Genomic DNA, 27,797 nt, shown 5'->3' with positions numbered 1-27,797 from the left:
GTAAACTTGGTCATGTTCATGTCAAACCTCTTGCCTTTGTCACATTCCATGTTCAACTATGTACCTTGGAAGTCAGACTGTACAATTCAAACAATGCTTCGAAAAGCTTCTTTCATAACCATCTTCTTCTATTGTTTTGTTTTAATATCATGTCAGCCGGATCACGCAATTGGCAACTTGCCGTATAGAAACAGGAAACATTTTCGTTGGAGCAACTGGACTCATTCGTTCCATGGACCATGGAATTCGTTTTATCTCAAGGACGTGCAAAGCGACGTTCTTTTGAATGGAGTCGTTAATCTAGGCATTGTGAAGGATGTTTCGGGTGCAATATCTGAATGGCCGTTTGGGAAGGAGCTCAAGTTCGTCACTGGTCAACAACCAAGTATCGCTTTGCTGGACGTGAACGGGAACATCCGGTCTGAGTATTGCAACCTTCAGCTACAATGCACTGAGGTCGCAGCTTGGGTAACAGCCTCTCTCTTCAACAACCCTGCATGCAGCACCCTCTTTGGAAACACAAGCGTGCGAACTGTGAATGGAGTTGCGAGGTTCACAGATCTAATGATCCCTGCTGCAGGGAAAGATTTCAAACTGATGTTTTCGGTCGGTAGCAATCAAGAGCTTTTTGTAGTCTCAAACTCCTTTAATGTGGTATATGGTCGAATTAATCTGCTTGATTTCAAGTTGAGCTCAATAGTAGCTGGGGAATCCATCCCTCCTTTCAACGTGACAATTGAAAAGTACTACCGTTTTTCTGATTCGTGGAACAGGTCTATGACTTACCAAGGAACAGTCTCACTGACTTTTGATGAACAACCTTGCAATCTTCGTGCTGACGTACAAGTTTGCTCAAGTGCCCTTTTTCAAGGGACTACCTTTCTTTCAGTGGTTGAAGGACAAGCAACGTTCACGGATCTGAAATTCTTCGGTGCTGCAGCAAATTTTCACATGATGTTTGCATCTGGTGGGATGATGAGCTCCATCACACAGTTTTCAGTTGTTGCTGCAAGTGCAGATCGTCTGTTGCTTCTTCATGACGTACAACCGGCCACTGTTGCGGGGAAAGGACTAACTTCGATACCCACCATCAACTTGGTGGATGCGTACAGCAATTCCATACTTAGCGAAGGTTGGAACATCAAACTATCAACGACGGCTGTCTTTTCTGAGACTGGGGTGAGTCCAGCAATTTTTCAATGCACGGATAGCAGCTGTATCAATTACAGGGAATGGACTTCAGATCTACAACTCAATGCAAATGACTTCACCAATACTCCGAATTCACCTCAGGCTCATACTTGGCAGGGTGTTGCCTATTTCCCGAATCTACTCTTTGAGATAAAGGCTAGTGGGGTTCGAATCAGATTCTTGGCCACGAAAGGGAATCAAACTGTAGGACCCATCTCCACATCCAGTTTTCAGATCGTTGAAAACATCTTGGACAAGATGGTCGTTGCCAATTACCCCAGGAGTGAAGCGTGGACGGATGCAAACAATCCTCCTCGCGGTGCAACTGCAGGATTTCCTTTTGCGAACCAGCCAGCAGTCAAATTTGTAGATTTCTACGGCAATCAAGTCAACTTGCAGAATGAGCCTGTCACTTGTACTTTAAGAGGAGGAGGTTCTGTTTCAAACCTTCTTGTGGGGAACAAAGTTGTTGTTACCAACAACGGGTTTGCATCATTCACTGACCTTACAGTGACAAAAGTTGGTACATATTGGCTAGAGTTGAAGACCGCTTTGTTCCTTGAAAACACCCCCACATTCAATGTGGTGCATGGACCTATATCAATGATAGCATACGTACAACAGCCTGTTAACAACTCCAACAAAGAGGCAATGAATCCGCAGCCCGCTGTGATGATTAGCGATCAGTTTGCCAATACAGTTCTGTTGCCATACACTCTGACACTTCGTGTACATTCCAAAAGAGTTTCAGGATTTCTACAAGGTTCAAATATTGATCCGTACACATATGTCTCCTGTGCAAGATGTACCACCGATTACTCTCCAAGATTCAATACAAATCAGGGGTTCATTTACTTCACAGACCTGTCAATCGTTCTGGATCCAAGTCGAGAAAATGATTTTGGCCTCGCGCTTGAAGCCGTCGCGACTAATCTGAGCGCCTGCGAAGTGATTGGCTCCGCTTTTATTTGTAGCCCCGCTGCTGAATTTGTTCATGGGCGAAAAGTCTTGTCAGTATCACAGCCATTCAACACGTACACCATAAGAGCTCTTAGGATCCAGTCCCAACCGAGCGATACCATCGCCTCCAGGTAAGACGTGTGATAATCTGCGTTGCACTGACTTGCTTTTCAGGAACATCTTGGATGTGAAGTCTCAACCTGTCATGGTTGCCTTGTATACGTCAGATTTCCTGTACATGGCGCACCTGCCTCGTTTTCAGCTTGAGGCGAGGCTGTTCTATGATAATGGAGATGCCTCGCAATGTTTGGACACCTCTAGCAATGCCCCATGTCTGGGTGCTTGTGAAATCAATGGAGTGCTGTGTGACGGGAGGTGCCCTAGTCAACTTGGTTATTCCGGGGCGATGTTCGCTAACTTCTCCAAAGATAAGACCCTGATAAAGAACGTCAACTACACTGGGTTGGCTCAGCGTCCTGGGTGTGCATACAGGATGATCTGTAACGGAGAAAACGGAGTTGCTCGTTGTACGGATCTGAAAGTCAATCGCGCTGGTCGCTACTACTTTTCCTTTGGATATCCCCTCTGTGCGGTCGATCCGGTTGCTCCTTGGCTATTTTCTTGTGGCTCCAGTGTCATCAACAGCAACATGTTTCAGGTCCTTCCAGAGACTGCAGCTCCAGCCTTGCTCCAGACCAACTGTCTTGCATGTAGAAATCCTACGATTGAAAAAGTTGGTCAGCCTCTGAGGCTGCAGCCAAGAATCATTCTTGTTGACAAATCCGGCAATAGCCTCAGTGCAGTGAATCTTTCAGTTCGAATTTCAAGCTCGGATGATTGTGCAAGTGACTTGTGTTTGCCATTCAGTGCTGGCATGATTGAAAATGGCAAGTTTGTACAAGGAAGGATCAAGGCATGCAACTGTCTGTCTGGAAACTTGTCAGCTGTCACTGTGAATGGCTATGCAACCTTCACTAGTTTACAGATCAACACAGCCTTTACCTCGATTAAGCTCACCTTCTACTACGATGAAGTCGTCAAGAATGTGTCGTCCTCATTCGAAGTGAAGACTGAGCCATCTTCAAGGATATTCGTCCTCTCACAACCGTATGCTGTGCAGGCTGGGTCGCATCTCCGAGTGGTAGCTGGACTGTTTGACAGGAACAATTTTCTGGTACCCGACGACAACACTTCACTCGTGCAGCTGACTATGCAGTCATTGCGATACATCGTATGTTCTTCGCCCCCATGTACAACCCAGCGTGCAATCAACGGATATGCAGAGTTCAAATTCTTGATTTTGAACTCGACGTTTGATCAGCGTGTCTTACTGAATTTTAGTTCATGTCAAGGCCAGCTTTGCGCCACTGGCACCACTTCAAGCCTTCCCTTTTCTGTCTTTCACTCTGAGCCCGCAAGTGTTGAAGTCACACAACAGCCCGAGAATTCTGTCTCAGAGATCTTCTTTCAGCCTCCTCCTCGAGTTGCCTTGATCGACAAGTACGGAAACCGAATCGAACCGATCCCGACGGCTCTGAACTTGTTCGGGTTTGTGTCCGCCTGCGATTCCTTCACCCTGGAGTTGAAGTGCATGAGTTCAGCTTGCGGCATGGCTCCTGTGACGGTGATAGAGAGGCAAGACCAAGACCTCACGCAATGTTGTGTCTTGATCTACCAGAACCAGACAAATGCATTCAACTGTTCTCGTCGCAGTGATACAAACATCTCCTTGGGATATCTCTTCGAAGCAAGCCTGTTGACATCCCTAGAAGGGCAGCCGACAGTCGAGACTCTGCTGCCTGCTGATCGAGTCTCCGTGTTGGCAAGTGGCGCTTCAGTGATCAGACCCGTCATTCCTCACTTGTTGGGAACCTCCAACATCTTCTCCAATGGTCCTGTCACTTTCAACCAGCTCGCAGTGGACGCGGCGGGCGCCTACCGTCTGAAGTTCAGTCAGAGCTCGTTCACGATCATCTCAAGTGTCTTCAAGATCACTTACGGTCAGCCTTCCCGACTGCATGTTTTGAACTCTACGATCAGCCCAGTCGCCGGTCGCACTTTAGATCCGTTGACAACCGTTGTGACAGATCACTACGGCAACCAAGTTCTCAACTTCACCGGTCGCATTCGTGTCGCAGCTCACATAACAGGCCTCCCAGCCCAGCAAATCCCCTTGTACGGCACCATTGAGCCTTACGCTAAGCAGGGCAGCAGTGTCTTCAGCGACCTGATGATGAACAAGACTGGAAGCAGCTGCGGTGCTGATGGCTGTGTCGTTCCTGATGTTCGATTTGTTTTCACGACTCAGGTTGAGTGCAAAGAGATGTCTTGCATGGAGAATTGTACCGTAACTGCTGGAAAGTGCTACCTAGAACTCTCTGCCCACTCCTCCTCCTTCAGGATTCAGAGCGATCAATTTTTCAACATTGCATTCCGTGAAACACCTCCTTCAACGTTCGTGAAGGGAGCGATATCTCAAGTTGCAATCTTGGCCGAGGACAAGTATGGAAATGTTGTCGTAGACTCTCAGGCACAGGTCTGTGTCAAGCTCTTCGAGAACAATCGAGAGATCTTCAACTTGACTGCTGTAGATTTGAACGATCAGCAGAAAAGTGTTAAGCTTGTCAACTTCACAACTGGGCAATCTATCATCAACCTGAGATTTTCGGCCGCTGGATCGAGTTGGAATGTCGTCTTCTATTACATGTGCGAAAATGTGGTGAAATTGACCTTGTCAAATATAAGTGTGCTAGTCATAGATCACCTTTATGTTGTCAACCAGCCAGGCACGAGTGTTGCAGGAAATTTTCTATCACCTCCGCTGCAAGTTCAACTCTGCTCGCAGTGTCCGCAGACGTGCTGTCTGTTGGTTGCTAACGTGGACATGACTGTTGAGGCGAGATATGAGGAATTGTGTGCCGCTCCCTCTTGCGGTTTAGAAGGAAGAACAACAGAAAAGGTTCAACAAGGGATAGCTTTGTTCTCTCAGCTCAATCTGACACGTTCTGGCTATCTACGCCTGACGTTTGCGGTACAATATGCGACATTGAACAGCAGCAGGTTTTATGTGAGTGCTGCAAGTCCAAGGCTTCTGAGCATCCTACAACAACCGCCTGCTTGCTCGGTCATTGCTGATGATTCCATGACTGTACGGGTGCAAGTGAAGGATAGGTTCAAAAATGATGTATTTGAAAACGGAACGATGATTACTGTCAAGCTTTACAAGTACAATACTAGTGGAATTTATGAATGCACTTCAGATTGCTTGTTCCAGCCTCGTTCTGTTGGAGCTGTCAATGGCATCGCCACGTTTGATAGCATCTTTGTCGGCAAATCAGCCTTCAGATATAAGTTTGGTTTGGTTTTGAGTTACTCGCCATCTGGACTGGAAGAGATTCTCAGTGAATCGTTTTCCGTTGCCCCCGGTGAGATTGCAGCCATTAGTTTCATCAGCCAGCCAGTCAAGGTGTCGAATCGCCGGACGTTGGTAGCGGGAATTTCATTCAGGTATGAGCTGGAAGTGCAAGACAAGTACGGCAACCGAATGTTTCTCCCCGAGAATTGTTCACTCGCCAGCAACGAGTGTTTGTCCAGGAGATTTCAGCCAATAAAGCTGCTGATTCAAGTCACGTCTACTGCCCAGCTTGACGAGAAGGTTGTGACAGTGAACACAACCAACGGTCTTGCGTTCTTCAATCTCACACTTCAAAAGGTCGGCTATCCTTACTCTATAACAGCGCAGATCGTTCCAGACAGTACGTGCAACTTTTCTCTTTTTGCTCGAGGTGATGATATCCAAGTGATTCCGAATCAGCCGCATAGCGTCGTAGTCATAAATCCGGCGTCTAAAAACTTCTCCCTGATCAACCTCCAAACAAATCAGTTCCTTGTGGACTTCGATGCAGGAACAAGTGCTTACGTCGATGTGCAGATCCTGGACTCTCAAAACAACCCGATCGTTGATTTCTCCGATGGGGTGACAGTTTTGCTTGTGTCGAATCCGTCTTGTAGAAAGTATGACCTTGCTAGCTTCTTAGTGTGTAGCAGCCCAAGTACGAGTTGCTTGTCTTCAACTCCAGACGATTTCAAGCCCGTGTCAGGCCTTTCTCTGCCTGAAGTTTGTGGCTCAACAGCCGTACAGGCGCAAAAGCTTTCTTTCAACTCCGGAAAAGCACGAGTGGCTGTGAACATGAAAGGAGCAGGGGTGAACTATCAACTGCAAATCTGTCCCTCTTCTTCGACCAACTGCAGCAACTTCACGTCCTCCTTTCTCGATCAGTCTTGTTCCAGCCTGACAAGTTCGTGGTGCAAGATTACCCCAGCCTCAACAAGGCCATTCTCTGTCCGGCCTCTCAACCTGCAGAAGGTCACTGCTGCTGAGTGTCCCACCCTTGGCGTGTTGACTGTCGGTGGGAACCTTTCTTGCATTATCGCCCTGAGTGATCAGTACGGGAATGTGATCCAAGGCGCACAAGCTTCTGCCACTTACAATGTTGTCTTGTCCTATGATGGTCTGGTGATTTCCTCGATACCAACGGTCATGACAGCCATTGACGGGCTTTTGCGCGTCAATATTCCTCAGAACTCATCGGATTTCCTGTCTCCCTTCCGCGCTCCTGCTTCCAATGCTCGTATCCGTATCCAGGTCAGCTCCCTTGCTGGAGTTCAACTGCCCGCTGTCCTCTCCCAGCCCTTTTCCGTGGTGGTTGGCGACATCTCAACGATCAGATTTGATCAGGTCATCCCAGTCACGATCGCCTCTCAAGACCTTTCCGCAGTCACACTCTCCTTTGTCGACGTATTCAAAAACAAGATCGGAGCATTCAATCAGACGTTTGACATCGCTTTCAACTTGACGGGAGAGACGAATGGTTACAATCAGCCACTGCCAAATGCACGCCAACTTGCTGGGGATTTCAAGCTTGCAGCAACCAAAGTTCCGAGCACCCTTGGCAAGTACTTTGTCAGTGTTTTGGTTACTCCAATTTCCACTGGTCCAGTCACGAGCCCCTTGGTTGGGGCATCAAATGTGTTTGATGTTGTGAGTGGATACGCTGATTCACTCAAGATTGTTTCAAATCCCAGTACAAGTGTGCAGTACGAAACCATCCTGAACCCTCCTTCAGTTCTTGTTCTAGATTTGAATGGATTGAATTTTTCTTGCCCGATACACGTGGATGTGAGCCTGGATTATATCAGCACTGGAAATCTCCCGATATTTCTTGGGCGACAAGAATACAAAGCAAATCAAATCTTAACTTTCACAGAGCTGAGGGTTAATGTGGCAGGAACTTTTAGGTTGAAATTTTCGTTCTGTAGGTACGAAGCCCTGAAGCAGAATGGATGTCCAAGTGGTTGGAGCTTGGCTGACGTCCAAACTTCGTGTTACGACCGGGCGAATAGCAACGGGATTGTGCAAGGTTTCAGTTCAAACTTTCTTGTCCTCCAGAAAACTGCATTGAAAGTGAACGAAATGATTGGAACTTATCGCAACATGACGCCTTCGATAAGCACCTTGCCAAGAGTTCTAAGTGGTCAACCGCTGGGCCCTATCACCGTCTCGATTCTGGGGGCGAATGGGCTGCAGCTTTTGCTGTCTGTTGCCAACGTTTCTGTTTCTCTATTTCCTGACTCCTTGACCGACATTGTTGGAGCAACAATTCAATCGGCTTCCAACGGTCTAGCGACATTTACAGATCTTAAAGTTACAAGGCCGATGGCATACCAGAAGTTGAAATTTCTTGTTTCAGCTCCTGTGCCATACACCAATGATCTGATAGCATACTCAAACGTCTTCAACGTTGAAGCTGTAGACGTGATTCATCTTGTTATCGCGACACAGCCCGGCACGTCGGTAGCAGGTCAGGTCTTGAGCCAGCAGCCCGAGATCCACGTGGTTGATTTTGACTTCAACGTCAAAGGTCATTGCGATTTGCTGTTTGACAACCTCGTCTCGAGTGATGCTTTGGTGGCAGGTACCTGGGCCGGACAGCTTTCAGCGACTCTTTCGGTCTCCAATGTGGTGCTTCAGGGAACGGCGGGCGCTGACCCAGGCGTTGTGATTGCTGCTGGATCTGGAGGGGTTGCCAAGTTTAGCGACCTGAGGATAGACAAGGCAGGGACATATCAGCTGAAGTTTTACGTGAAAGGATCCACAGGATACATCTATGGCTTGGAGGACGTGATGGTTTCGACGTCTTTCACTGTTGAACCTGCCGCAACGAGCTCGTTGGTTATTGTGCTTCAACCAGGCAACATGGTGTCTGGATACCCGATGGACATCCAGCCCGTTTTGAACATGTACGATCAGTTTGGAAACTTACTGACTCACTACTCCTCTAACGGATCAGTCATGTATGAAATCTCAGCTTCGCTCTCTGGTTTTGCAGGAAGTGTTTTAACAGGAACGTCAACAGTCACCCCTCAATCCGACGCAACTGTCAAGTTCACAGACCTAAGCGTGTTGGGCTCGGTGTCAGAAGATTATAAGCTGGTCTTCACCTTGAACGGGACTGACTTGCAGGTTTCGTCAAACTCCTTTGCTGTGAGATCTTTCGACGCTATCACTATCGTTCAGCAGCCCGCGAACCCGTCATTCGCGAACCTTCCTATAGCTGTCTCCCTCAGGTTCGTTGACTCTCAAGGGCGACTGGCTCCTTGTGCTGTCACAGTTGTAGCGACTTTGGACCCCGCTGTGAACTATACAACGCTTGCTGGCAACACAACGCTTTTATCAGTCAATGGAGTGGTAAGCTTCGCCAATCTGCTGGTTCAGAACTCTGTGCTTGCTTCTCCTGGTGCAAGAATCATCTTCGAAGCAGTCTGGAACGTAACAAGGCAAGTCACGAGCTCCTACTTCTTCGTTGCTCCGGGGCCTTACAACGAGTTTGTTTTCCTTGTCCAACCACCGTCATCGGTTGTGGCTTCTAGGCCATTTGACAAATTGCCGTCTCAATGTGCCTACGGCATAAGTCCAAGAGACTCTTCGTCCCTTGGCTGCGGCCCCATCTTGAGATTGCGAGACTCGTCGGGAGTGCTTGAAACCAAAGGCTCTATTCTGGTTCAAATTTCACAATGCTTAGAATGTCAAAATCCGAATCCTTTAAACTGTCAGTGCACTCCAATCAACTTCCCTCAGCTTCCTTCGACTTGCCTCGCAGCCAACGGAGGCTGCTGCAAACCAATCAACCAGTCCAATCCTGGCACGTTGGCCTTTCCCGAGCTGCAGTTGAACAGGCCAGTGGCAGACATTTACTTGATGGTCACCAGATTCTCGGATCTTGCTTGTTCTACTCCATATGTGGTTTCTGGCACCCAGCCGCGAATTTTCAGTGTCAAGTTCCGCGTGCTCTCGTCTGACTATCAAAGGTGATTGTTTGCTCTGTTGCTGCTGCTGCTGCTGCTGCTGTTGTTGTTGTTGTTGTTGTTGTTGTTGTTGTCTGATTTCGTGATTGGCAGGATCGAGATTGACCTGAGAAGTTGTCCAGAAGAAGGCTCGATTCTTGTTGCAGGGACCCCCCTCAGTCCCCAGCTAAAAGTGCTCGCAGTGTATGATACTCAGAATGAAGTTGCAGTTACCAATGGGAATAAGGCTTTTGCTGAAATCTACATGAAACCTTCCTTGTATGGCCTATCCAATATTATCTGTACCGACAATGTCTTCGTGAAGCAGACGGGCTGTTTCCCATACAACGGTTACACTATCTTTAATGGTTCGACCCCCTTTCTGGAGGCAGATGGTACGGCAGAGTTTGCAACTCTGTCAATAGCGTCAACCAATGTGATAGCAAGCAGCGACCGGACTCTTTCGAACAGAAAGTTCTTTCTCCGTATCTTAGCTCGCAGTTATCAATGCTTTGACGACGGGACTTGTGGGTACCAAGGAAAGATTGTGTATGCCGATTGTCCATTTGGGTTCTATGTTAAGGCAAACAATCCTTCCCGGATCGAGTTGATCGTTCAGCCTGGGAACGGAACGGCGGGAGAAGCTTTATCTCGACAACCCGTCTTGCAGATCGTCGATCAATTTGGTAACTCCATTCAGGAGCTACAAGAGGCCTTATCCATTAAGACCTCTCTCATCACTGACGAGGTTGTTGCTTTTGAGTACGGCAGCATCACGTTCGATAAGGGCGCCAACTTTGAATTCAACACAACATCGACGTTGATAGCCTTTGGAAGCAGCAACGTATCTGCTATCATGCTCACTCAAGCTGGCAGCGGATACAAACTTGGTTTCAAGCTTTCGAACAACGAGACGACATTGCTCAGCAACTCGTTCGATGTTGCAAATTGTAGAGTTAACAAGGTGGCAATACAGCCAGCATACATCCTTGTGGCTGCAGGAGATTCTATCTGTGGTGCAAGCGGTTCAGCATGGGAGGAAATCGACAGAGTCAAGCGAGTGATTTTCAGTTGTGATTGCAAGTTGGGATCAGATGGTAACTACAGCTTCAAGTCTTCGCTAGACCTCACGCAGTGCAGCTCAGTCTGCAAGGAGACGTTCGGGGGAAGAGAAGGAATCTATACAGAGATAGACATCGAGGGGGACCCTCGTACCGGCGTGCGATCGCGAGACGTTAATTTCTATGTTGGATCAACGATACAGTTATGGAGGGAGGGGTATCAGGTACCTCCCACTACAAGCCAGAGGTGCTCGTGGTCGTTGGGATGTGGCTTGTCCGGCATCATCTCCTCGTTTGATGTTGAGAACCACACAGCGAAGGTGTCCTGGACTCGCCCGCTGGACTCTCCGAGCTCATTGGCCAGCATAATGCCAGCACCGGGAACCACATATCGAATATTTCTGAATGAAAGCAAAATTTTCAATCAAAACCATCGCTGCGTTGCTATTTTGCAGGATGCCTTCGGAAATCTGGTTGGCAATCAAGATTTCTTTGTAAACGTATCCTTCACAGAATCAGGAATGCCAGTGAACTCTCGTTTCCTACGAGGTGAGACGTTGTATCGAACAGTGGGAGGACTGGGATCAATGGGAAACATGTCTTTGACCAAAAGTGGACTTTACAAGCTACGATTAGAGCTTCTGGGAGTAATAGATCTTGGAAATGCAAGCTCAACACAGGAGATCTTCACAGAAATCGATGTTATGGTTGTGCATAATGTGAGAAAGAAGATTTACTTCAAGCAGCAACTTCAATCCCTTTCTCTCGTTGGATTGCCCCTACCGATTCAACCTCTGATTGCAGTAACAGATGAGTTTGACAATCCGATCCTCAACACAACTTGCAAAGAAGTCTCAGTGAGTCTTTCATTGAGCAAGCTCATCTTGTTTAACAATGTTGGAATGAATGTCAAGCTCGTAGGTAACGTTGCTAGTCTACCACAACCAACTTGTGATCTTCATAATTTGACTGCCACCTCGTCAAGTTCAAGTTCTTTTGAAGTTTGTTCCATCGCCTTGCCACTTGTTGATGGTCAGATCCAGGTTCAAGGAATGGGCACAAACGCCCAGATTTCTGCTCAACATCTCTTTTTGGAGGCTAGATCAGGATGCGATGCTTGCAACTCAAACACTTCACAGCCCTGCAAATGTTCGGAGCCTAGAGTCAGAGGATCAGATATGTCCCAGCTCCTTCCTCAGCTGTCAAATTGTATCACCGTGTTGTCCAATGAGTTTGCGATGACTCTTCCGTTGAGCAACATTTCCTTTGCAGGATCGCAACCGGATGTTTTCAGCTCTCAGGTTTCGGCAGGAAGTGCTATTTCAGTCACTGCAGAGCTTCAGGACAAGTTTGGAAACAAACTGAAGCTGAGCCAGGATGAAATAGCCCTGAAACTTCAAAGCAGATATTGCAACATGACGGGTGAATGCTCTTCATTCGAAGACGAGGAGTTCGAGATCGGTGTTTGTCGAAACAATGTGATTAACGGACAAGCATGTGTCTCTCCTTTTGCGCATCTGTGTCAATCCATGTCGCCCAACCCAAGCCAAACTTCACTTCCATGTGAAAGTGCGGTGTGTGGCGTTGGGTTCTGTAACACAAACTGGACAAGCGTACCTCAGAGTGGAGTTGTGACATATTCCGGACTATCCATCTTTCGTGCAAGCGGGGAACAGCTCAGGAAAAATGGAGCATACTCTAATTGCCATCGTTCGGAACTGGCACCGTGGTGTGTTGACAGCATTGGGTTTGAGACTCTTCAGAACTTTTCAACGTACAGGTTTGCGTTGTATGCTGTCTCGGACTTGTCTATCAAGGCTTTCTCGAAACCATTTGTGATCAAGTCTGCAAACAAGGTGGATCGACTTGCAATTGTCTCTCAACCTTTCGCCTCAGTGGCGGGAGAGCCGTTGGGAACCATCGTGATTGAGCTGCGGGACCTCTACGATAATTTGGTCCTTTCAACAGTGAGTCTTCGTACTCAGATTCAATCGAGCCCTGTTCAGCAGGCAAGCGGCTACCGATGTCAAGGTCAAGTATGCTCCAATGCTGACAACATCTTTTGTAGCAATTCTGATGCTGCAGGAAGCAAGGCGATCTGTGAGGCTACTTGTTACCAAACACAGCGATGTGTGGGGTATACTTACTATCAGCAGACGTCAACGTGTCAGTCGATGTACGGCACCACATGCTCAAAGAAGTTTTCATGTTACCTTGCTTACGATATTTGTGTACCCCAGGAGGACTTGGATGGTGCAGCACTCACGTTTTTCGGGAGGATATTAGGAGTGAACAGCATTGTCACATCTCGTGGGGTTGGTGTTCTATCTGGCTTGTCTTACCATCTTTCTGGAAATCTGAGCCTTCGATTGTGTGTTGCTGATTCTTGCTTGTTGAACACTGTCACAGCTCCTATCAAGATCGTTGCAGGACCTGTTTCGGACATAAAGTTGCTTTCGCCCGATACCATTTCCTTTGACATGTTTACCAAGTCGGGATACGTGCCACCGGATGCTATAATCAATGAGAAGTTCAACATCAATGTCGTCGTGCTCGATAAATTCGGCAATTTGATCCTGGAGCCTGTCTGGCTTTATGCATCAATAAATCAATCAGCCCCAGGATCCTATATGTTTGGAGAGACCACTAAGAACTTGTCAACTGGCCTCACTTCTCTTTCGCTGGGGGTTTCAGGCCCTCCTGGAACATATGCGTTGAGGTTTGCTGCCATTGGTGAGATGAACGCGTCAAATATCTCGTTGGAATCAGTGTGGAGAGGAGAATCTGTTTCGAATATATCATATGCAGTTGTTTTTTCCTCTTCGTTCGAGATATCCAGCCCAGCGATTTCTTGTAAAGTTGTTGTTTGGCCAACCAAATTCGTTGTTTTTGATATCCTCAATCCGTTTCCCATCATAGCCGTGTATGATCAAAGTTCTCGCGTAGCAGTTCGGTCAAAGTTGAAAGTGACTGCGACCATCCCGAGCGACCAAGGAATACTTCTCGGAACAACTCAAGTAAGGTCGCAGCAAGGGTATGCTAACTTCAGTAGCATCACGGTATCACGAGATGGACTGGCAGTAGTTGACTATGTTTCAACCTCCTTCACCTTCGTCGTGTCGAATGAAATAGGGCAGACTTTCTCTTGCCCCGCTGACTTTGCAAACACAGGGGTGGTGACCCAAGTCTACCTGCCGAAAGCAGGACAGACAGTGTTTTCAATCGCGTCGGTGATTCCGTCCTCAGCCACAGCTGGAGCTATTCTTCCCAACGTGCGAGTGTCGCTAGTGAGCGAGGGCCTTTACAGGTATTCCGGTCGTTATGCTCGGATCTTCTTCCAGAATGTCACTCAGTGCTCAAAATATTCCAAATTGTGTGAAAGTAAGCAAGGAGTTGCCATAGAAGGAGATACGGAAACTTTTATGTGGAATGGCACCGCCACCTTCACAAACCTCCGGATTACAACTTCTGGAATCTTTTCTATAAGATTCGAGACAGATATTTATGGGAAGAATCGTTTTGACGTGGCTTCCAAGCAGTCAATATCTGTCAAAGATGCCGGGTTATATAGTCTTTCCATCTTTCAACAGCCAGTTTCAGGTACTGCTGGAATCGGCATGCGACCTGCGACAGTCTTGACCCTCAGTGATCGTTATGGGAATTTACATACCAACACATCTCTGACAATTGAAGCAAACATTGGCCAGAATCCAGTTCCCGCTGGGATAAGTTGTTGGAATTATCTCAGTGAATTTCAACTACCCACAAGCTTAGAACGACCTTCAACGCTTTGCGGTCAATTGATTCGATCAGGAAGTCAGGACGTGAGCGTGGGGTCGATCACGATAACTTCAAGTGAAGGTGTTGCAGCGTTTGATTGCATTGCTATTGATCTTGCTAAGTCAGGATATACTTTCATGTTTGCAGTCTTAAACTCAAATGTTCGATGGATCATAGAATCGCAAAAATTTCAAATCATTGCCGGCGTACCCTCGGAAATCATCAGCGTGGTGCAGCCGTCTGTCTTGCCTCGAGTGACAGCAGGCGTGGCATTCAAAGAGTTTCGAACACCGAGGATTGTGATTGTAGATCGTTTCAAGAACCAAGTTTCATCCGGCATATCTTCATTTGTGACGGCTGGCCTTGATGTATCATCAGCAAGAACGATTGAAGGTTCATCCTTTCAAATCAACACTTTCAATACGTCGAAGTTTTTGCTCAAGGGGGTTTCCAATCTTTCTATTGCCTCGCCACTGGTTGATTTCCCAGACATATATGTGATTGCTTCTATCGCAAATGTCAGACTTAGATTCGATGTCGCAGCTCTCACTGGATACAGCAATTACTTCACTGTCGTCTCCTCGCCATATGCTTTTGCATTGAAGGCGTTAGTGCAACCCGCTACATGCCTCCAAGGTGAAACCATGCCGATCGTTCCTGCCGTGATCCTCCTGGATTACTTTGAAAATGAGATTTTCGACGTAGATTATCTTGTCCTCCTCTCAGTGGTTTCGGAGAGCACATTCCAATCTCCTACACAGACTCAGAAACAATGTGAAAAAGTGCTCGGTATGTCGCAGTCCTTGACAATGCACGGCAAAGCAATTTTCCCAGGGATCCTAGTCAGCGCGAACCCTGGACTGTACAGACTTCGGTATGATATCGGAGATCTCGTAAACTCATCGAAGTTCACAGGAATCTTCAGTATTCCAGAAGCTCTGAAGCACATGATGCAAAAGCCGCTTTTCTCGGATCCCTTCCAAGTTTTACCCACAGGAGCATACCTTGGATTCTCTCCATATGCATGGACGCTGTGCTCTAATTTCTCTGATTCATCCACGTGCCAAGCCGGATGTAAATGGATCGAGGAGAGAAAGGAGTGCGTCGGCTTCGAAGATGCCGCAGTCGGAGATCCTCTCGTGCAACAACCAAAGATTTCAATCTTCAACGCAATGGATGAATTGATTTATCAATTCAACGGTCATCATATTCAAGCCTCATTGATTTCAAACAATTTTAACGTGAGTGGCTGGTTGTCAGGAAATCGTACCGTAACATTTATGAATGGAACAGCTCATTTTACTGACCTTGCCATATCACGAGTTTCACAAGGAATTTCCTTGGTATTCGAGCTTTTAGTTGCTGGCTCTGATCAAGTCTTCATGACGGTGCAGTCGCCTCGCTTTAACGTTTACAGCCCTATAGCACAAATCAACATCACTCAACATCCTCAGGATACAATGATTGGAAGTAATGCACCTTCAAGAAGTGTTCAGATCCTGCTGTTGGATTCGGAAACCAATGTTGCAGCGTACAGCTCCGGCTTCGTTTCTGTTTCATTGATAGGAAGTAGATATCCGCGTTGTCCTCCTGCTACAAAGACTCTATCTTTGCCGTCCGACAAGATCCAAGGGATTTGGTTGAAATATTCCATGGCTATCACCAATGTATTTCAGTTCAATCCAAATGACTTTGTCGATGGCGTCAACACGATTGACGTGAACGAATTCAACCTGCTGTTACAAAACGAGTTTTCGGTGCAAGTGGACATGGCGACTGTTCTCTCAATATTTCAGCGTTTTGATCTGGGAGGACAATTGAGTGACGAAGGAATTGTCATTCCTGACAATGTCTTGAGCAGAGAGGAATTCTTTCAGGCTACCAGCAGGTGCATGTGTAATGTTGGTTATGGCGCTGGAATCATAAACCTCAACTGGGATGCACTGACAGCAAACATGGAGTATCAGATCGTATCTCAAGACTCTTGTCACCCCCTCCTTACCTGTGATCCGGGGTTCTTAGGCCGGGCATGCAGATTGGCGAACTCGAAAGTCGCGCGAGACCTTCCTCGTCTCTCCTCCTTGACAGGGCAGACAAAAGTTCCGATCGTCTACGGCAGGGCGACATTCACAGACCTCCAGGTCTTGGAAGCTGGAACGAACATGAGCTTGAATTTCAGTACTCATGGCATCTGGGTAGAATCAAAGAAGTTCTCAATATATGCCGGGGTGCCGTCGAAAGCCATCTTTCTGAATCCAGCGAATGGTTCAACGCTCCGAGCAGGGCTTGTTCCTGATATGAATGTAGCATTCCTCGATGCCTTCGAGAATGTCCAGTTGAGGGGAACAGCATACATCTTTCTTGAACATCTTGAAATCCACAAATTTTCGTCCGATTGCATGAATTCTTCACAAGTATTACCTTGCAACAGTTGTCCCGATACAGATGGCGATATTTGTCCAGGTCCTAGATGTCCGTTTCGCTGTGATTACAGTAATGCAATCCGACCTACCTCCTACCAGGATCCCAGTCCTTGGGGTCAAGCCTGCTCGTACAATTGTAAACAAGGTTGTACTTTTCTTTGTGGTACTATAAACAACATATCGGTCAGAGGTCAGCACAACTTTGCAGATGTGCAGATAAAGAGAACGGGGCAACATCACTTTCGAACACGTCTTGCTTATCCATCGATAGACTTGAGTCTGCAACCAGATTCATCAGCAGAATTCCGATTGAAGCAAAATGGTACTTGATTGGAATGTGAATGTCTTGTCTTGTAACCCATTCTCGAACAGTTGAAGGGAGAAAGCTTGTAGTGGATACATCCCGAATGGATGAATTAATCATCTCAATCAGATCAAGCACAGGATATTATCTTGTTAACGATTTCCAAACAATACAGGAATCCTGGCAGTACAACAACGTCAGAGCTGGAGAGGAGATTGTTCCTTACCCCAGCTGCATGATCACAGATTTCTATGGCAATCTTGTACCAGATGAAGACCGCCGTGTGGGACTTGTGATCCGAGACAGGTGCTTTCAATATCTCAAATTGAAGGTAGTTGACTCCTTTTGTGCTCACAGTGACATCGATGAGTTTGACTTGGAAGGTAAGAGTTGCTCTAATGATTGAAAGTGAATGATCACATAAATGCTTTCTAGCTGCAACCAGAAAGTACAAGGTATGGCCGCCATATGTGGGAACCGCAGAAAATGCGCCTGGAAACTTCATCGACCTCAAGTTCACTCAAAATCCCAAATATTCAGACATATCTTCGGACGACATCGACGGTTGTTCGCCAATCGGGCAACCAACAGCAGGTTGTCCCTCGCAGGTTCTACAGAATGAAAACATAGTCACTCGAGACCGAACCGTTTCTATAGAATGGTGCCCCTCGACACAAGTGAGTGCTCTCTTTCCTTGTGCCTTTCCATTCATTCTTGTATACAGGAACGAAGATTTTGTCGTGGCTGCTTGACAGGGGAAAGATATTTCGTGTCACACAATCTGACTTACTGGAAGCAATATTACGAATTTGTCAATGAAAGCATCACTGTTGGAAATGCACAACTAAGAGGAGCATTTGATTGCCCTGATCGTAAGATTTGTCTTGCGGATGGAACCAATTGTGCCTGCTTAGTGAAGTTACTGCCTCCGAATCGCAACGAAAACTACGATATTTGCGAGGCATGCTCCTCCCGATCTTTGCCAATGGGCCTTCCCATGAATTACACCAGGCAAGGCCGCGTTATCTTCAGCAAGATCATTTGCAGAAAACCGAGGAAGGGATATCGCTACAGGTGTATCAGCCCCTCAGGTCTCCAAGATGCGTCTCAGCAAATTTCTCAGTCTCAGCTCCGCGATATCCAGTGGGACTTGCGAACTGCGAGAAATCCTCCAATCAGTTTTATTCAAGACACCACGTGGGGAAGGTATCAAGCCTCTCAGAGCTTGAGATGGGAAGACACCAGCGGAAACGTCCATCCCAATGCCAGCATATGCAAAGCATTGTGCCAGAACGACACTGCATCGGTGGTGAAAGCCCTATTGCCAGGCACAAACGTTCTTTTAGATGTGAACATCTACGATACTAAGTCTAGCTGCCCAACGTTTTGCTGGAAGTACAGCTATCCCGTTTATCACAATCCATCATTCTCTTATGTGGTGCCTGAATCACCTGGATTGAGCCAACCGTTCAAGGTTGTGTCAGGAGACGTTCAGCACCTGCACGTGCTGTCACCGGTTATATCATCGTTTGTTGTGCAACAAGACATCACCCTCCCGCTATCCAGCGAAGTATCTTCTTTCCTCTCATCCAGTTGCATGGAAGGCAGCAATCCGATCGACAACAGCTTCAACTGCACCAACCGAGCGAGTTTCTTTGAAATGTCTGACAAATATTTCAATCCCAATCGGACGAATCTTGGATACGCGAATGTCACGTTGAGCCCTGGCATAGACAACATTGGTTCAGAAATCTCTGGCAACTTGACATCAAACCTTGTTAACGGTAAAGCCACCTTTCCGTCACTGAGAGTGAGCTGCCCAGGAGCAGGGTATCAGCTTTTCTTTACTTACATTGGAAAATATTCGGACGGAAATGACGTCACACAGCTTTCTTTTCCATTTGTTGTCAAGCCTTCCCCACCTTCTCTTCTAGGGGTATCATTTGGCAAGGACTATCTCAGTATTGAGTTCACATTTGATAAGGTAATTGCAATCAGATTAATTCGTAACTCACTTAGTTTGCAGGATACAAACCAAGGATACATGAATTACGTCGATTCATGCAGAAGTTTTCACGATCTGCTACTCCTCCAAGTCTCGAACAACACTGATTATGTAGCGCCTAATTTCACGTGCTCATGGATCAATCCAAGAACAGTATCTTTGCTGCTCCAACCAAGCTCCCTACTTCATCCCGGCGATCTTTTTGTCCCTTCTTCAACTGCTCCATCGATGGATATCACCTATTCTATTGAAATCAACAACGGAACGGAATCGCTCACTTCCTTGCCGTGGAAAAGTTCGTACGAGTGTCAGAGTGACGCTTGCAATCAGACTTTTGATGTCACTCAGTCTGAATACTTTCAGAAGAGCTTTCTGACCTGCCCAACGATGAGTCTGAAGGGACAGCCAATCGAGTATACAAGGACATGCTACATGAACATCAATGGGATTTTTGTCAAAGATATCGAAGCGTTCTCTGCTGTCGGTCGTGATTGGGTCATAGTAGCAAGTTACTGTCAGATGGACTATCGAGATAACAAGAAGTGCCTCAGCCTTTCAGGTTCTGTCGACGTGTACGAACTCTTGCAGTGGAACGTGAATGGCATCAGCGGTACGGCACTATTTATGCAACAAAGTCTCGCAGTTGCCGGGCCGGTCGACCTTCAAATCATTAACATCGAGTCGGACCCAAGTGTGACTTCTGCTCTTTTAGCAGTGGCTCAATACTACAACGGAACTTCTTACAGCCAAAGCACTCTCATTTACGACTGGAGCTCGGACTCTAAAACCTTTACTCTCCACCAGGAGATCCCTTCTTCTGGTGCTATTCAAGTGAAGGCTATGTCATTCGGGCCCAAGGACTATTTCTTGGTACTTGAAGACTCGGGGAAATGCAGGATGCTGCAATGGACCCCTCAGACAATCGTGCTTGTCGGCGATCAGTACAGGGTACTGCCTGGCAGGTATATCGAAGTGTTGGCGATTACAAGCAGTGGAGATGCAAGCAACATGGAGTCCTTGATTCTAAACAATCAATGGATTCTCTTAATAAGTAATTACCGCGATAAGTCTCAACGATGTCAAGCAACTGTCTGCAATCAAGATCCAAGAACGCTGAGAGCAAAGGCTGATGTTATTCGTTTGAGTGCTGCTGCAGTAATCAGCAGTTTTGTGCCATATCCGTGCAATCAGAGTCAAAACGAATGTCTCCCAACCCGATGGTGCATGATAAACACCGTTGCAAACATTTCTTTTCAAGAGTTGGATTCATCCACTGCTGAATACCTAATCCCAGGCGCATACGTGCAGCTTGATGATGAGATCATGATGGTTGTTGATTCGCAGTCCTCTCTTGCTGATGGTCAGCTCCAACAATTCGACACCAAGTTTGCAAGCGAGGCTTTCGATCTCATGGACAACAAGACGACAAAAGACGGCGTCGTCAACCTCGAGTTGGAAGGGGATCCGTTTGTTACTCCGAGAGACTATCGTAAGGCCTGGTTCGCACTTGGCGAGAACTCTTACAGGATAGATAAATTCGGAGCTCTCCTGGGCGAAATAGACGGCCATTCATATGTCAGACGGATCAATCTGGTCACGGTCGATCTCAATTGCGATGGCGCGCGTGACGTTGTGGTCGGGACTTCACAAGGCAGATTAAGACTGTTCATAAACAAAGGGGCGGGTGCTTGGGCAGAAGAAACTGCCAACAATCAGATTCCCGGATCATTACTATCGCTAACTTTCCCACGTGGCAGAGTTGCTCCAAGTTTTGTGGATTTGAATGGAGACGGAAATCTAGATCTGGTTGTTGGATTGGAGGATGGGAAGTTGCAAACTTTTTACAGCAATGCTTCCTCATCAAATCCCCCCATTTGTACCAAACTATCAGACGCAACATTCAGTCGCGCCTTTACCGAACCGTTTCAATCCGTCAACGTTTCCGGAAATGCGAAGCCAACATTCTTTGATGTAAACTCTGACGGTCTACCGGATCTGCTCCTGGGAGAGAAAGATGGGGTGCTGTCTCTATGCCTGAACCAAGGAACCTCTAAACAACCACTATTCAAATTCGAACAAAAAGTGATGGTTTACACTAACTCCTTCCTGCAGAGCTTAGCTCCAAGTTTTGTTGATCTCAACAAAAACAACAAATCAGAGATTTTGGTTGGAACCGAACAAGGAAAGATTTTGATTCTAACCGCTAGAAATCTCAGCTCTCCAATCACTTATGCTGGTCTGGACGATGAAATCCCTCCAAACATAGGCTCCTCCAACCTGAGCACCCTTGGCTCTGCCAGTTCGCCTGTTGTCATAGACTTCAACGGCGATGGTCTTCTTGACATCGTCAGTGGTCACTCTATTGGCAACATCGAAGTTTTTGTACAGCGAGAATCCGATAATGTTCTTGTCAAAGCCTCACCTTGTCGGGGAGCCCAGGATTCCAATGCTACCAACGTCTGTGGGTTTTCATCGCTCAATAGTGAGACCGAGAGCTTCAGATTTCTGCCTAAGGCCGCTTACTTGAAAGTCTTTACTGGCTTTCGCTGTATGCGACCAGTCTGCAATTGCACAATAGCTTCGGAGGAATGTGCTAAAAATCCATGTCATGGCATCGATGAATACCATCACTTTTCTGGCACTAAGTTTGGTACTTGCGAAGATTACGTGCCTTCACAGGTTCCAGGGAGCTGCTGTAAAGACCCAGGACCGTTTGGCTTCTTTGGGCCTTGCAGGATCCCGGGACAAATTACTGTACTGAGAGGTCAAAATGGAACCAAAGCGACAGATGCTGGCAATTGCGTTTACCAGCAAGCGGACAATCCCATTCCTCAGCCCTGCAACAATCAAAGTGACTGCTTCTGCTCTGCTGGTGCTCGGCAAGGCTTGTCCTGCCTCCAATCGCTTGATTGCCCCGCTCACATGCCTGGGACCAGCTTGATTGTATTACCAGTGACTGTTGCCCTCCACCAATCCAATCCAATCATACAGTTACCTTCGTTTGGAGCCAAAGATATCTCAGGCTTTGAAATTGAAAACAAGGCTTTTGTCGCCGTAGCAAACTACAACAGCGGATGTATGTCTCGAGGATATATCCAAGAGTCCTTCATATTCGAGGTATGTTCAATGTTACTATGATCCATTTGACACGTTTTTGACTCTCAGATTGATACAAAGCTCAAGCAATACAAGAAAGTACAGAACATCTTCACCGAAGGCGCTGCTGGCCTTACTACCTTCTCAACAACCGCCATGTCGAACCCATCGAGCAATGACGTTGTCTCGCACTACTTGATGGTCGCCAACTCGAGGAAGGAAAGAAGCACTTTGGCGAATTCGGACCTCTTCATTTGGACGCAACAACGGAGTTTCTGCGGAAAACCGGGTACGCATTGTGATTCACCGTCATTGACCACGCAACATTTTCAACTACAAACTCAAGTCGAGCTCTACAATGTACTTCGTTGGACAATATTCCAGGGGTTTGACAACACTACTTACTTCATCCCAGTATCGAGCATGTCTTCAAACTCGTTGATTTCGCAGTCGCACTTATACACTCTCAACAATGACCAAGTGAAACCAATTGTCGATCTCCAAGAGAAGATGGTAAACGATAATTTTACTGCCCTCTGATTTCTGACTTTTCCACCAGGTTGTGGGACCTTGCGATCCTTTCATTCTGGATGCTAGTGCTTCGCTCGGGTCCGCTGGGAGGTTGTTCAGATCCATTCAATGGACTGTCGTGCAAGCTCCTTCGGTCATTCGAGGGAATATGTCCCAGTTTCTGCAAGAAATGAGTGGACTCTATGTCGAAATTCCTTCGAACTTGTCATGGTTTTATCCAGAAGGTACCTATGTAATCAATCTGCAGCTTAAGAACTGGCTTGGACAATCTGCTTCGAAGACAGTTACAATCTTGAAGAACTCATCTCTCGCTTTCAGTGTGAAGATTCTTCAGAAGTACGACAGCATCTTTGCATTTGAATCGCTATCAATGGACAGTATGCTGACTGTTTCTGATCCAACCTGCTTGCCGTCCAGCTTTTATGGCGGAACCTTGAGTTGGATCATTTTCTCAGGTGCCAATATGGTCTTTCAATCCTCAGGCAAATCCTTCAGCCTTCCCCCATACAGTCTGACTCCTGGGAATACATACACCATTGAGTTGAAGGCAACCATGGGCCAGTCACAAACTGCAGATTTAGCGACAGTGCGAGTTGGTTTTGCAAAAGCGTTTGCTGGCATAGCTGGTGGAGATCGAACGATATCGCTCTGGGACGAGAAGATAACTGGAATTCTCATTCCTGACGTCATTTTGAATGCTTCTAGCTCGAGGAATGTCAACCTTCCTGCAAGTAATACTCTGTCATATTCCGGCGTCTCAGTTCAGTGGCTTTGCCAGTATCGCATGGATTGGGTGGAAGTCGATATGCAGACGTGTCCAATCGAGTGGTTCACTCCCGTCAAGAGCATTGGAAATCTTCGTCGCAGCAGATTCCCTGTTCGCGCGGTCAGCCTTGTGTTTGAAGTTCAGGTTTGGGCTCTTGATTACGCTTGCTTGGTGCAAGTCAGCATAGGAAAAGCTACTCTACAAGATTGCGGTGTCGATCGCAACCTCGGATACAGTGGAGCTCGTCTCGTGATCAATATGGTACCGAGTATGTATGCTCCCCAGGTCTCCTTGTCCTTTAGGTCCATGGATGCGATTTCATACAATTACATGCAGACTGAAAGAAACTCCACGCTGAGCAAGCACGTGGTCCGTGCAAGTGATCCACTAGTCTTGCTGGCGCAGGTGACAGCAGAGGCCAACGTGGCGTCAGTGCGATGGCGACTGGTCGGGGAGAGAGTCGTCAACTGTATGAGGAGAGAGGACTGGTGCTTCTCTTCCAACATCTTGACAAGCGCGTGCCCTGTCAACGGGTCGCTTGAGAGCCTTTACCAGTCTTGTACAGAAAGCAGCTACCAAGCCAAGATCATGGCCTGCACAACGATGTGCCAATACTACCTGGGAATCCGTTCCCACGTTTTTGATCAAGCGAGAGGAGATTACACGTTTGAAGTATCTGTGACAGATGTTCTTGGCAACACTGGGGTTGCATCCGTTGCATTTTCGTTCATTCAAGCTCCAACGCACGGTCATGTCATGGTCACTCCTGGCACAGGACGACCTCTGTCCACCACGTTTGTCATCGTAGCCTCATACTTTGTGGATGTGGCGAACATCACAAGCCCGTTGTTGTATTCTATCGGGTTGCAGCGTCGAGACTGCACTTTCTCTCCCTGCACTATCTTGTTGTCGCAGAAGAGTTGGAAGAACTCTATCCGCACAGTCTTGCCTGAAGGGACCTACATCCCCTTTGTCAAGATCTACAATCGAGATGGCGAGATGGCTACGGTATCAGGGGATGAAGTCATAGTCAAGACCGACGATCCCTCCAGCTTCTCGATGTCTCTCAATTCAAGCTTGACAAATGCTTTGAATGGAGTGGATTTGGACTTGACATTGTTGGCTGTGCTTGCAGAAAGCCTCAATTCTCCGTCGGTTGTCAATACGCTTACAGAAAGAAAGACCATAGTATCCCTGCTGAGCTCAACGCTGACATCCACTCAGACGAGTGCAGAGACGGCATTACGATATGTCAGCATTGTGCTTTCGCTTCTGCAGGACTACTCCAAGTTAGACTCGGCGATTGTCTCCGACATCATTTCTCTGTTGAATAGATTGGCTCAGACTGTCATTTCTCAATCATTGTCAAACTCTCAATATTTCTCAACCTTTGAAGTCACGACCATCCCAGCAGATATGGCAACTCTGGTTTCCGCTGCGCAAGGTCAGATTTACAAATTTAGCCTTAAAGGCAACGTGCAGGTCATTACAAGGAGAGCTATCAATGCTAATGATTATAGTCAGCGTCTTTCTCTCTTGAATTTGATCAACAGCATGGTAGTGCTAAAGCTTTCTAGTGCAGCTGTGGGGGAGAAAGTGGTGCTTCAAAATGACGTTTTGCAATTGCTCGCAGTAGTGATCGCACGACAGGATTTCAATGATTATTCCTTAAGTCTTGAGTCAAGTACTCTCGCCGGAGATGACAGCTGTATGCAGGCAAGAGACATCCGGCAATGCTGCTCTAAGAATGGAGGAGCTCTTTGCTGCCTCGACTCTCAGTGCCCGACTGAAACCTCCTCTCAAGGGTCGAGCAGCCCGTTGATTCTTCAACTGCCTTCGTCACTTCCCTACGAGCTCACGTCATTGGGCAACCAATACTTCCAGGCCTATGCATCTGTTTCATCTGGGAACTTCTTTCAGGGTTTGAGTGACCAGGTGCTGCTCTCTCCAAACTCCTACATCTTCTCGCTTTCTTCTGGATCGTCGCCTTCTGTTCAAACAACCTTCTCTGGAGACTTCGCGTCCAGCGAGCTCACGCTGAGGATCCCCGTCACTGAACAACTTGTTCGTGATGCTCAGAGCAAGGCAGAAAACAAACCCGGCAAACCAGGCATCGTTCCGTCCTGCATCAGGTGGGACCTCACCTTGCAGCAGTGGACGTACGTGGGCATCAGGCAATCCTCTGGGTTGAGCTCAATTCATAAGTTCTGCATGAGCACAGGAGTGAACAAGACTTGCTTTCACTACCTGGAGTGCTATTCTAAGACCGTTGGCACCTTTGCAATCGCAGAGGCTGAGCTAGACTGCACGGGAATCCCTAACGGTGGTGGGCGTTACGACTTCTGTGACGTGTGTCTGGGGGATAACAGCACCTGCTCGGGTTGTGACAGGAACCCGAATAGCGTGCAAGATGGAATCATACTGGATAGAAACTGCTCCGGGCATGGGAGATGTGAAGGCCTCGCGTGTCGATGCTGTGCAGATCAGAACGTTTCTGCGGCAGCTTGCCCGTGGTACGGCGAGATGTGTCAGAGGTACTGCACGAGAGATCCTAACAGCATCGGAATCCACTGCAACTCCCATGGATTCTGTGCCAAGTCAGGCACAACTTGTGTCTGCGACCAGGGCTACAAGAACTCTTACTCTGGCTTGTGCAATGAGAAGATTATCGTCGCCAAAACTCCGCTCGACGTTGTTTTCAAGTGGGTGATGATGGCAGGAGTGCCGGTGATAGTCGTCGGCTTTCTCGTCGCCGTCTACCTCTACCGCTTGGTCAGCATCCAGCAGGGCAAGATCCTAGAGGGTCAGAAGGTGGTGCAGGACATAGTGCTCAATACTCTGCCGCTCCCGACCCAAGAAGAGATCAGCAGGGGAGGCAACACGACTGAGGACGACGCGCACGCAGGAAGATCGAAGAAGAAGGCGGACAAGTACATCGAGTTCGATCCGGACAGCATCCTCGCGGAGAGAGACTTGAACGAGGTCACGACTGTGCTGCACAAGTCAAAGCTCGAGTCTCAGTCGGCGGCTGCCAGGGACGAACTTACTAAGCGGTTGGATGAGATGAGCAAGAAGGCAGCAGCGACGAACCCTGACGCCGAGAGGTTTGTAGCTGCCAAGAAAGAGGAGCTTCTTCGCGCTGCATCGCGTTGGAACGTCTCCAACTCTCGTCCTGAGCCAGTCATGAGCGGAGGGCTGGTATACGCAGCCGATCGTTTGTCTGTGCAGCAGAGGTCGAGGCAGAACGAGGCCGTGCGTCGCAACTTCTCGGAGACGATGCCGGAGAGGCTGAAACAGCTGATGAGGAGAGTTCTCTTCGTCGAGAGGCTAAAGACGGACCAAGAGGAGCCAGCCAACGACGTGCCCCTCATTGAGAATGGATCGAGTAACAACAGAGCAGACGGCGTGATGAAGGATAGGAACGGATTCCCGTTAGCCAGTGTGTAGAGATTTTCTTAGATGGTTCCTTGTTTGTGAATAAAAAAGAATAACAAAAGAAGAATACAAAAAGAATACAAAAAGAATAAAAGAAGCTCAAAATACACGAGAAGCAGCTTTCTTGTACTGCTTGAGATCCAGGTATCACCCTCCCAAGAAATCGAGACGTCCGCTGACCCAATCAAAATCAGAAAAAAGATTTGAAAGATTCTTAGATCACCTTCTGACAACACGACTGAACATTATGCGTTCTTCCCTAGTCTCCTCACTTAACATCTGCAACAATTTTCATCGTGATCTAACGGCAAGGTCCACAACTCACACGCCATAAGAGAAAAGTATTCTTCCTTCCGCGGGTGATCATGCGCCTTTGCAATCTAATTCCAAACTTATCTCGTGTTTAGTTGGAGAGGCAAGAATATCTGACCTTCGCAGTCTGCCCCGAAGCCTCCGCATTTTTCGAGTACAATCTTTCCATAGGAGAACGACATTCTGGATGTTCATGTCAAACCCGCATCCCTTGATTCTTCGAATGAAAGCTTGATGCAAGAACACACACCTTCATGACAAAGTGATTGTGCCGATTGCCGATCTTTCGTCGCATTTGATGAAGCAGAAAACTCCTGTCTACGAACGAGCTCCATGCGTCGATCACTACAGCGCAAGTCCTCACTCGGCTCCTTTTTGCAGCTCGTGCGTTGGCAAACTGTTTTTTCTTTCTGATCGTCAAAGCCATAGACCAACGTCTCAAGATGTTTCTCGATAGCTTCGTGAACACGCGATTCAAAATTCGAATCAAGAAGTCTACACAATCACAAGCTAATTGTCAAGACAATTCTCCCTTGATGGCAACACCTTTTTGGCTTCTGCATCTGCCGTTGGAGGTCAGCATTGACAC

General features: G+C 47.3%; 1 protein-coding gene across 1 annotated transcript; it reads left to right on the top strand.

The window, feature by feature from the left end:
• Positions 1-93: 93 nt before the first annotated feature.
• Positions 94-26,908, top strand: GUITHDRAFT_112411 (hypothetical protein; the record flags this gene model as incomplete). Its single annotated transcript, XM_005828359.1, has 16 exons — positions 94-610; positions 872-967; positions 1,019-1,179; positions 1,309-2,282; positions 2,326-9,519; positions 9,610-16,799; positions 17,031-17,081; positions 17,132-17,369; positions 17,421-17,446; positions 17,499-17,657; positions 17,819-18,847; positions 18,887-19,047; positions 19,090-22,185; positions 22,234-22,453; positions 22,580-22,677; positions 22,724-26,908. The coding sequence occupies 16 exons, from the start codon at positions 94-96 to the stop codon at positions 26,906-26,908; spliced, it is 25,395 nt and encodes an 8,464-aa protein (XP_005828416.1).
• Positions 26,909-27,797: the final 889 nt, after the last annotated feature.

The sequence above is a fragment of the Guillardia theta genome, assembly GCF_000315625.1.
Source record: "Guillardia theta CCMP2712 unplaced genomic scaffold GUITHscaffold_59, whole genome shotgun sequence".
Lineage (NCBI taxonomy): Eukaryota > Cryptophyceae > Pyrenomonadales > Geminigeraceae > Guillardia > Guillardia theta.
The sequence above is the reverse complement of the archived record's forward strand: the minus strand, read 5'-3'. Positions and strand labels throughout refer to the sequence as shown.